This window comes from Quercus suber, unplaced genomic scaffold, assembly GCF_002906115.3.
Source record: "Quercus suber isolate HL8 unplaced genomic scaffold, Cork oak 2.0 scaffold_341, whole genome shotgun sequence".
Classification (NCBI taxonomy): Eukaryota; Viridiplantae; Streptophyta; class Magnoliopsida; order Fagales; family Fagaceae; genus Quercus; species Quercus suber.
Genome location: NW_027069793.1, coordinates 1 through 12,329, shown reverse-complemented (window position 1 = coordinate 12,329; position 12,329 = coordinate 1). Strand labels below are relative to the sequence as shown.

Sequence of the window (12,329 nt, the reverse complement as noted above, 5' to 3'; positions counted from 1 at the left end):
TTTTTTTCCGTATCTCTCTCTCCTTTCTTCCACGTGGGATAGTGATCAATCGCTGACAGTTTAATGTAAAAATTTATAATAAAAAAATCCAAAATATTTCTGGTACAAAGTCTCACATAGGAATATGCATGCACTTAAGATCTCTAATAAAATAATACAAATACAGAAACACTGCACTTAAGGTCTCTAATGAAATTAGCACAGATGCAAATTCCTCACATATAACATTGCAAACAAACTAGAATTAACAAAACAAGGTGACTAACATAGTTAATCCAATGAAAGAATAAACAGAACAAACATGATTTGTCGTTAAAAAAAAAAAAAAAAAAAAAAAAAAAAAAACAGAAACTTACTATAGAAAGACATTTTAGCTTCTCTCTCTCACTCAAAGAATTTGATTAGAATGAATTTGGATTATCACTCTGAGCGTTGTGGGTTTATATAGTGCAATTTGATAATGTTTCATTTTCATGCAGTGTTTGTAGTATACTACACTTCAACTATTTCTCTGGATACACTCCAAGTGTTTGTAGTATCCTGATACCTAGTGTTTGTAGTATTCTGGTAATCTCGCGCTTCTCTTTTTTCTTTTTCTTTTTTTTTTTTTTTTTTTTTGGATATTTAAGGTTTGAGCAATAAAAGAAAAGGTAAGAATAGTTTTACAATTAACTATTTATTAACCAAAAAAATTAAATATTACGCTTATGTAAATCACCATAGCCTACTTTTTATGTCCTAATGCCATCCAACTACTAATATACTCCATCTTTTGTAAGGCATGAATTTACATTGGGCTCTAGTTCTTTTGTTTATTTTTTTTTATTTTTTTTTAAAGTCGAATTGTTAATGTGTAATCCTTTCATTTTTTATTTATTTGATTACCAATTGGAAATCTACTTGATTTATGAGTTATGAGGGATTAAAATTCGATTTCACACTTTTTGTTCATATCAACATTAATATTTATTTTTTTTAAATAACTAATAGTTATTGTTAACAATTAATTCGAGATCTATTGATTTATGAGTTATGAGTTCCGGGGGGTTAGAATTTCCGCTTCAAACTTTTTGTTAATTTAAATAAAAATAATATAATAATAGAAAATTAAAATTTAAAAAAATAATAATAATTTCTCTGTTTAACCATTCTTTAAATTTTTTTGTTTTTAATATCTACAAAATTTGCATGCTATTAGTTATTGAATTTAGAGAATATTTTAGTAACACAAAAGGCATTATTAAACATTAAACATTTGTAATTCACTAAAATTAATCTTAGCAAATTAGATTTCCTAACTCCATTCATTGTCATGTTACTTTTTAAGTATTTTGTTGCAAAATTTGTAGTAATTTATCTTTTTCCAAAAGAAACAATTATCAGCGGGTTACCATGTTCCTACTTATTTGCCTTTTTTATATTTCCCATGCACACTCAGCTTTCAAACAAACGAGGGGGAAAGCACAAAGGTCAATAAAGGACTGCTAAGAGATGCACTTATAATCTCTCCATAACATGAGCAAAAGTTATAGAAAACAGTTCTCATTGAAGAACCTAACAAAAAATAAACAAAAAAAGGCTGTTACTTCTAAATTTTCTTTTCTTCTATTTAATGTATTCTACAACCCTTTCTTTTAAGGGATGACAATTGACAAGGTAGCCAACATCACAGAAAGGAAGTAGAAGAAGGGTTTATAACTATATGCCTAAGTGGATGAGTAACATCACCACCACCAGCATGCTTGACAAACTCTGCCGGCGAGAGAAATGTTCCATGGCATACACACATTATCCTCACCTCCTCTCCCTTCCCGTACTTGTATAGGATGCCATCTACTCTTCTCCCATTAGGACCATCTCCTTTTGTGAAAACACAAGGCATATCTTCCATTGCATTCATCCCAGCCTCCTTCACTCTATTTTCCACATGATCAGGTTTCTTTGATGGAGAATCCATCTCTGCTGTGGAATTTCTGCACAGATTTTCATTGGCCTTTGTACTTGAAGAACCTACAGCCTCCTGATTGCTTCGCTCTTGTAAAGAATTCCATTGCATTCATCCCAGCCTCCTTCACTCTATTTTCCACATGATCAGGTTTCTTTGATGGAGAATCCATCTCTGCTGTGGAATTTCTGCACAGATTTTCATTGGCCTTTGTACTTGAAGAACCTACAGCCTCCTGATTGCTTCGCTCTTGTAAAGATTGATTACTAGCAGAGCTTCTTGCTTCACCGCAAGTGCTCAATCCTGTAGGTATAGGAAAACCAATAAGAAAATAAAACTAAGAATTTGTACTTCATTACATCATTTCCCTTACCAAACATAGAATAAATCGATAACAAACTCCAAAATTTGATGTAATATTTGCTAAGTATAGCTGGAAATTCAAGCTAAGCATCTTTCAGTATAACATTTAGAAATTCCGACTATGTAATTACCATTTATAAGTCTTCACTCTTCACCCATAGGAGCAAAGGAAGAAAGTTTGTTTTTTATAGTAAAAAATTCATGAAAAGAAAAGCAAGAAGGGATGCAACCCTAGTACAGGGGATGTATACAAGGAAAAAAGTCAAAGAAAGAAAGTGACATCCGTCAAACAAGCTAACCCAATTGTAAACAGCAAGAAAGATGATACAACACAACTCAAATAAAACTATGCATTGACAAATTATAGTCCACTTATTTCATTTGCGACATGAAATTTGAATACTTTTCATTCTATCTTTTCTTTTCAATTATTGATATAAACACAACAGTCAAGTTTTAAGGAGTTTTAACCACATCCCCTTTGTTTTTGGTAGGGAAATTCGACTCACACTCCCATATAAATTGAACTGATTACATCATCCTTTGAATTGAACTGATGACATCATACTTTTATGGGGACAAGATTCCTTTTTAAGTCCAAAGCCCTGGCTCAAGGTGTTTCAACCCTTTCTTTTTTTCCTTAGTCAAACAAGTTCAAACTAATTAGGAATTCAGAGTGCTACGTGACTACGTCAATTAAATACAACTTCCTTCCAAACAGCACTAGAATGATTTTCAAACACCTGTGTCTCCTATATCCTCTGCAAAGTCTCCTCTATTTTTCCACATTCACAATAATTTTTACTCGCAGCTTGCCAAATTGCATTAAGAACGTTCACATTGAATTAAAAGATTAACTTTTCCTATGAAGCATAAATGATTAGTAATTGCTACAATTGCATATAGAACAGTCTTGGATAAGCAGTGGTGCTGTCTCTGTGCCTGAGAACAAACCACTAGTCTTGATCAAATTTTGTAATTAGCTAAGTTAGTCTTCAATTACACTACCTACTGTAATTAGCTGGTGCATGGCTTCATATGTATTACAATCGTCAAAATTTTGATACTAAATCAATCTAGTCCACATGCAAGGATCAGCAGTCACAAAAACCAGTTACTAGACTTTCAACTAAAATCCAATTTTTATCTTCTAATTACCCTATACTGGATCAATTGGTATACCTACCTACTCTCTCCAAAAGTTACTTGTGCAGTAATTTCCGAGCAATAGAAATTTGGTATCATTCTCTCATGATCACCATCAATTTTCAATATTTACCAGAGTGTGTTCCTGTCTATGGCAATCTATGGTGCGCATGATCTTCATAACACCTTCTAGCCACTCAGATACATCTCATTGCTTTCCACCAGGAAACCAACCTCTTCCATATCCAGTCTAAGGATCTCTTTAATAAACCTGCCCCTAGTTATTTGATGGTTTATATCTAAAATTTGTAAAAGTTCAAACAAGCACCTACAAGGTTCACATAGTTTTAAGAGGGACAAATCATGTACTCAAATACAAAAAAACACATATTGGACAAATTATGTCTTTCAAAATAGAATGGTGATCCAGCAACAGTGAACATGTTAACAATGTATGTGTGGCTGAAATGAAAACACAGAAATGCAGTAAATATTCCTCTCTGAAGCATGTAGTAAGTCATCATTTTGACAAGCATCAATGAGCTCGGTGCAGATTAGGTAGAGACGTCACGATGCAATAATGGAAGGAACTGTATGGTCAAGATGCTTTTTCTCATGGGAACTATCAATCTGAAATTCGATATGGACCTTGATTTGAAAGTAAAAGAATTCTCCAATTCATTTTTTCGAAAATATGATACCATAAGCTACAAACACGAGGAGTTAATCTATCATTTTCCTTCACATGCAAACCAACACAGTGGCAAGCATAAGAACTTGGTGATACAGATCACAGTTTTTTTTTTTTTGAGAAGAAGATCACACACAGCTTGGTTGCATGCAGTGAGTGAAAACATAGAAAAATTTTTAAGAACCAATCACAGAAAATTACCCTAGGGCCAAAAATTGACAAATTTGGGGTTTAGATTATTGAAAACTGCCCCCTCCAATCTGAGAGAAAATTCAAGTTAAAGGATCTATGACACAGGCCAAAAAGTTAGAAATAGCATCAACTTGTATAACTAGAATCAAAGTTTGAATTCTTAAGAAATTGACACTTTCTTTTCCTTGTTCATCCATACCTAGGGCTAGGGGCTGAGATGTTTAGGACAATGACCTGGAGGTTACATTTGTTAGCAATCTTCAAACTCCGTTGTGGCCAGAGCATGTCTAACAAATATATGTCACATAATCTTTGGTTGATTACTGAGTAGAGGTGTGTCAAGGCAACAGACTGCACAACCTCCAAAACCAAGGAGACAGGAACATGGCTAATATACAGAAGTATTTATTATTCTTCTTTTATACACCATGGTAAACTTAACACCCATCTAATATGGCATATTTTATGCAAGCACTTCATAAATATCAAAATATCATCTTAAATATGAACTCATTCAGAAAATAAACATAGAATTTGTAATTTTGGGTACATTATAAGCCAGACTCAAGAACTCTAACATCCAACACAGTAGCTTTCTAAGAGGGAAAAACGAGTTTCCATGTCATTGTGCACAGAAGCTTTGATGGGTTCCAACGAATGGCCAAAGGATTTGCATCACCATCATTGGACCAGGCAACCAATAATAACACAACACAGATTCAGGCAATTCCTTTATTAAGAAAATTGCCTCTACCTCTCTCTTCCCTCTTTAGTTATGAGTGGGGTAAAACTGAGTGTCAAAACAAGTTGAGGTAACTGACTCATCAGGTTGCTTAAAAGTTAAGAAGCATCCAGATAAGGTACCTAGACTTTTAGGGATTCAACTCAAGTGAGCTCCAGCTAGTATAATGTTTTTTTCCCTGATAAAGGAATGGAACTACAGTTAGGTCTTTACGTATTCCTTAGTTTATGCATAAAAGCACATAATTAAAATTAGCAAACAGGAGCATCCACTAAACTATCTAGTATATTGCACAGCACAATGAGTATTGGTTTTGGGTTCAATCACTGTGAATACAATATCATGTGGACCCTTAAGAGTCATGCATTATTTCAATTTAACCCATTTTCCATCTTTAGGGGAACAATCAGTTTAATGTTTAGTAAAAAAGTAGTATTCAACTTCTTCTATTGATGAACATAATTTTATTGATTCTATGAATCTCTTTGTTCAGTCAATGTTTCCAATTACCTTTTGAAAAGTAAAAAAAAAAGCAACCCACTTAATCGGACTTTAGCAGTCATAACACAACTATTGGGATTCGTAGTCTTGAATGAGTCATTGTCCAATTTCCTTTTTAACATCAATTGCAAACACCAATTCCCAGAGCAAACAGAACACCTAGTCAAACAAACTTTAAAAGAAAAATTAGTCCAATTCCACCCATCTAACTAAACAATTCATACCAAAATTTTAAAATCTACAACAACAACCAAGCCTTATTATGAATTCTCAACAAACTAATTTTTTTGGTGAAATTTTTTTGTTGAGAATTGTAATATTACTCCTAATGTTTCCAACAGAGACATCCAACATGTAGCTCACCAATTAAATGCATACACATAGATAAAACAACAAATGCTAATATTACTTCTAGTGTTTCCCAACAGGATTAGAATTCCTCTTCCCACTTAAAATATATTTTAAAAAAAGGGAAGAAAACAACAAAACAACAAAACAAACAAACAAATGTTAGTATTAATATACCTTGAGCTTGAAGACGTTTATTACTCTCCCAAGAGGGCATCCCAAAAGGCAAAGACAAAGTGGAATTAAGCCTATTAGCCATAGCCACAGGCAGAGAAAGAGACTGTTGCCTATCTCTCAAATTCAATCCCATTGGACTCTCAATTTCCTTCCTCTCCTCTTCCCTCTCAGCCTTACAACTCCTCTGCTTCTCCGACCGCCTTCTCTTCGCCGCCATTCGCCGCAATGTCTGCAACTCCTTCCTCTTCCTCCACTCCTCCTCTGTCTCTGTAGGAAGAGAAGAAGTCCTTGTCAACACTGTCGTATTAGTCCTATACGACACATCAATTGTGTTCCTATATGACATATCTATAGAAGATGACCTTATCAGCTTTTTCTTGCTCTTATCAACACCAAATCGACCACCTAATGATAAACCCAGATTCAACTCAATCTCCTCTGAATCTTCTTCCTCTTCTTCTTCATTGGATTTCTGTTTCTGTGTGTTGCTGCTCATACACCTAAATCTCTGCAATAGATCTCTTGGGTACTTCTCTATTTCCAAAGAAAGACTTTCCATTGCTCTTCTTCTAGCTTCTTCATTAGCTTCACCCATTTGTATCTTAAAAACAGAGAAAACAGAACAAAAATATATATTTAACTCTTTTTTTTTTTGCTTCTTCAGCAACTAATATATCTATATCTCTGCCGGTTTAACACAACAACAACAAGTCTGTGATCTGTTTCAGCTAAACCCATGATTAAAAATCTAAACTTGCACTCAATATTGTTTAATCTAGTTACCAACCCAATAAAAAAAATCAAGGCTTCTAAGCAAAACCCAAATCAGAAATAACCCAAAAAACCAAAACAGAAACCTTTGAAACTCTCTCTCTCTCTCTTTCTCTGACTCTGTCTCTCTTATTTCGAATATTTTTGTTATTTACAAACAAATTTCAAGTGGGAAAAAAAATAAAAGGTACAGTCTTTAAAGAGTGAAGCAGAGAGAGAGAGACAGAGAAAGAGAGAGGAAACAGAAAACATGAAAAGAAAGACAGTTAAACAAAACTGGGAAAAACAAAAGGTACAAAAGTAGGAACTAATAAATTTTTGGGTTTGTGAAAACACTTATTAGTAATAAAAAAAAAAAGAGTGTACTTACAATGTTCCCACAATTGCCCTTCACGAAAAAAAAGGTCGCTGTGAGACTCAGACAAGTGGCAATCATTAACAGAGCTATAGAACAACACGTCTTATTTGAGAAAAAATTTCTTTCTTTTTTTTTTAATTTATCTACTTTGATTGATTGTGTACGTGGTGTATGTTAACTTAACTACATATTTATTGGTTTCTCCCCAAAAAAAACTACATATTTATTGTGTTATTTATTACGTACGTTTAAATTATTTTTCTTCTTTTGATTAAGTGAAGGACTTGGTTTAAGTTTAACTCATCTAGTGTATTAGACCCGATCATAAGTGATACGTATCTAAAAATAAATACATATTATTATTTCAACGGATTCAATACTATTGAACATTAAACCTAAGTCTAACTCTTAAGTAATTTACTTGTGTTGTATAATGGCCTTTTAATACTAATTTTATGTACATAAATACATATAAGCTTTAGTAAAAGGTTGATCCAATCACTAAATGATAATTTGAAATAATTTGGTGCAATCTACAAATAATTAAGAACACATGGAGAGAATAATAAAACAAAAGAAAAAGTTATTATAAATTTTACTATAAAATGGTTATATATTTATGTAACAAAACATGTGATTAATGCCACATTAAAAACAATAGCAAGATAAAAATGTATGAAATTAAATTCTATAAGGATGTGGTGTAAAACCCAAGTTTTATTCACTTCAATATCAACATGCCACATTACCATATTACATATTAAAGAATAGGCACAACCACACTCAATCAATTCTAATACCCATTTGAAAATCCAACTTAACTTTGAATTTATTGAGATATTATTATTTGTGATATGATGTATTAAATTTTAAGTAAAAAAAATGATGTGTCAATTTTTTATTAAATTGTGTAAAATATGAGTTTTACACATTATTTTTACCAAATTCAAACTCAATATATATTTATAAATTAGCATGCCAAATTGCAATGGAAGAGACCTCACTTTTATATGTTAATTACAATTTTAATGAGGTTTACACCTTTTTTCACAATATTTTTTTTTTTAAGTAGCATTAGTTATAGACACATGAGTAGTTTTAGTGCCACAACTCGCCCATGTGGTGAGTTATAATTGGTAAAAAGGTGTCCCCATATAAATCTATCATTATCTCTCTACTAACTACAACTCGCCACATAAACAAGTTGTAGCACGTGTTGCGACACCAAACTTCTTCTAGGCGCATGAAACTTCTTTCTTAAAAAAATTACAAAGAAAACAAAAACTAGAAAGTATCTTGAGATTGTGAGGGAAACAAAATCAAAAACAAAATAAAAGTGTACTTTTTGATGTTCCCAAAAGACCCTTCAAAACAAAAACTTTAATGAGCCAAGTGGCAATCACAAGAGGGCTATAAAAAGACACGTGGTCTTTCTGACACAAACTTTGTTTTATTATCTTATTATATTTTATTGGTTTCCCACCCACAGAAAAAATATATATATATATATATATATATAAAAGATAGTGTTAACCGGGATCAAAAGGTGCTAATTAAAAAATAATTTTATGTCAATAAAACCAATTTTTTTAGTTTTTTGACCAATTTTATAGAGTATAAAATCAATAAAGCTAATTTTTTGAGTTTTATGTTTGATGTATCGATCGATATACTATTTTTTATTTAGTAAATATCACAATAAATAATTCTTAAAGTCCTCCTTAACATTTTTCAAAAAAAAAATCTTTTAAAAAAAATTTCCAATTCCACAATAAGATAGAATAGAGTAAATAGTAGAAGTAGAAGGAGCTAGCATATGGTAAATAGTAGAAGTAGAAGGAGCTAGCGTCTCTTTAGTCCTTTACAAACAACAACAAAAATCAAACAATCAAGTTGTGCTTTTGTGGGGGGAACTGCGGAAACACGTGTCGTGGTAAGAGAATTGCAGGGAAAACAGGCCACGCGTCCCTTCCGTTCTGAGAATTCGACACGTGGGTGTTGAGGTTTGGTCCACTTTTACTTCTCTCTACTTAGCTGTCCTCTAGATTCTACCTCTCTCTATCTATATACGTCTCACACACTATTTTTATTATTATTTTTTTTATTATTGAGCAATCTTTTTAGGTACATGTGGGTGTATAATATTTTAAATGTTTTTGTTTAGTTTTCACTCTTAAAATTCAGTTATGTAGCTACTTAACTAAAAAATGTACTTTCATTTCATAATAAAGAATTCACATGGCAAAATTTTAAAAATGAAATCTAAAAAACAACACCTAAATACTATACCTAAATCTTATCTCACATGAGTCGGGATGCATGACTCACCCAAACTATTAAAACATTCTCATAAAAATTTCTTTCTATTTTAATTTTAGCATTAGATTACTTATTTTATATTATATTTTATTAAAATATTAAATTTTCTTAAATTTTTTATTCTTTCTTTATTCTCGTAATATGTAAAAATAAAATAAAAAAACTAAATGCAAAATAATTAGTGTTAGTATTAATGTAAATTTACACAGTTATTGTAAAGAACATGTAAATTTATATAATTATACACATGATACTTGTGGGTTATTTTTAAGGACAAATATGTAAAATTTACACATTTTTTTATTATACACCTACTAACATAGGTGCTCATACTGTAGTAATTATATATTTTTATACAATTTTACATGGCTTAATATAGGTGAATTTTTTACTTGATTGGCTAAAATGTGCTTCTTTCTCTATTATACAAGCATTGATGTGAGTGCTCTAACCCAACTCATATGGGTCGAATTAGAACTGTTAGATTTAATTCGATAGGTGAGTTTTGTTTACATGTTTCCTGTTGATAAAAAAAAAAAAAAAATTATCAATGATATGAACACCTTTTTTATAGAAATTAAAAAAAAAATTATTACAATTCAAATAATATGTCTTGTAAAAAGTTATTGCTTGTATTACTTGTAAAAAGTTACATTTTCATGGTTTGAAACAAAATTCTTTCAAATTAACATAATAATTGATTTAAATTAAAAGTCAATTTATTTATTTTACTCTACATTCAAACTAAAATAAATAAATAAAATGTTGGAAAATCATTTATATATTTTCTAAGGTGAAATTTGGAATTCAGTTGTATTATTCACACACACAGAAAGAAGAGATAATAAGCTGAATGCATGTTTCATGTCTTCCTTAATTGTCGCATGTTATAATCTGTTAAACCTAAAAATAAGTAAATATATAATGTTGAAATTTATAGGTCAAAAGCATATCTAAGATTGTCCTTTTTTTTTTTCAAAGAATGATTAAGTGATGAAAGAAGTCTATCTAATCCCAATTTAATATCTTTGTTAATGGTACATGAGAAATATCTTGTTTGAGTCCGAATCTTCGGCCTAACTTATTGAGAACAACCCCATACTTTTTCTACACACCTCCAAATTAACTTTTCAAACTATATTACTATTCTATATTCCAAAATACTGGTCAGCAATCAAGCTAATCCATCCCTTTATTTATATGACCATACTTTTGATCACATTGAAAAAACAATAAATCTAGTAACAGAAAGATTTCATCTTTTTTCTACAAAACCATTAAAGTGGTATATTGTTGCTAGTACATGATAGAGACTGTATTAGTAATCGATAAGTGGGAAAGTAATGGTACAATAATTGCAATATTTGGTTTACCAAAAAAAGAAATAATTGCAATATTTTTTCTTTTTAATATGCAATAAGGTTTGAAACTTATGACTTCCATTCATTGTTCTTTTCCATTGAATCAAAGACACTTGTTTAAACTGGATTCGACTCCAAGTTTTTTATTGAATAACAAAGGACTTTAAGTTACTTGAAACTCACTGCACCAAATATAATCTAATAACCATATGAACACATCAAGTATCCGTTTGAGAATTGTTTTTTTCGATAACTTATTTTACACAATTTGAGACAAATAAACTTTAAAACTAGTTTATTTTAAAAAGTAAAAAGTTGTATTATTTGAAATAAAACTGAGACAAAAGGTAATATTAAATCCACCAACAATACATAAAATAAATAAAAATCTAGCTTATATTATAACCATTCTCTGAACACACTTTAATTTGACAGCTTGATGATGTTGTCAATTATGAGTGATTGAAGTATCATTATCAACCACTCACTTCAATCGCTTTAGTATGTTATGAAATTAGATATGAAATTCAATTTCTCCCTAGATTTTATTCATTACCATTTACCTGTAAAATTATTCATTAAATTTTTTATATTACTAGTGTACAATATAGGCTAAAATGCAAAACTGGTCCTCTAAGTTTTTTCAGATTTCATTTCAATATTCTAACTTTGCTTTCGTTCATTTTAATCATTTAAGTTTCAGATTTATTCAATTAAAGTTTTTTCGTCAACTTTTGTTAAATTTTTTTGAAAATATATATATATATATATATTTTTCAATCATTAATTGAAATTTTTTTTAATTTAAAAAATTTGAAGAAAAATCTAAAAAATTGAAAAATTAACCACGACATATGACCAAAGTTGATAAACTTGAAAATTAGATAACTAAAATGAAGTGTCTGTTTGGCAAAAATTATTTTTGTCAACTTATTTTATTATTCAACTTATTTTTGCTACTATTTATGAGTCTCACTACATTTTTTATACTATTCATGGGTTCTACTATACTATTTCAACTAAATTTTAGATTTATCTATAGTATTTTTAGCAAAAAAATTTTAATTTCAGCAAAATAAGCAGATGCCAAACGAACCCGAAATTTGAAGAAACTTAGAGGACTAGTATTGCATTGTTTTTTTTTTTTTTTTTAATTTGACTACAGTCTAATTAGCAAATAAGTCAACGAGGAACTGGGTGACCTTAAATCGGTGATGAGCATGCGTGAAGCACGTGGTCCCTCTGACAAGAGGCATGTCATGTGTTAAGAAGTGGGACCCAACCATCCAAGTTGCACAACATTGATATATCTTATAAAGAAAAAAGAAAAGAAAGAAAAAAAGGACCAAGTACTACGTTGGCGTTGGTATAGTTGCCACGTGTCAAATGCCTAGAGATTGACAGCGTAGTTTTTG

At 30.8% G+C, this 12,329-nt stretch overlaps 1 protein-coding gene across 1 annotated transcript; it reads right to left on the bottom strand.

The window, feature by feature from the left end:
• Positions 1-1,482: 1,482 nt before the first annotated feature.
• LOC112039837 (ninja-family protein AFP2) lies at positions 1,483-7,186 on the bottom strand. The gene is given in 3 exon segments (XM_065759771.1): positions 1,483-2,044; positions 2,046-2,248; positions 6,106-7,186. Coding segments are annotated over 3 exon segments (1,176 nt in total). The 5' UTR covers positions 6,701-7,186; the 3' UTR covers positions 1,483-1,666.
• Between the last annotated feature and the right edge of the window lie 5,143 nt (positions 7,187-12,329).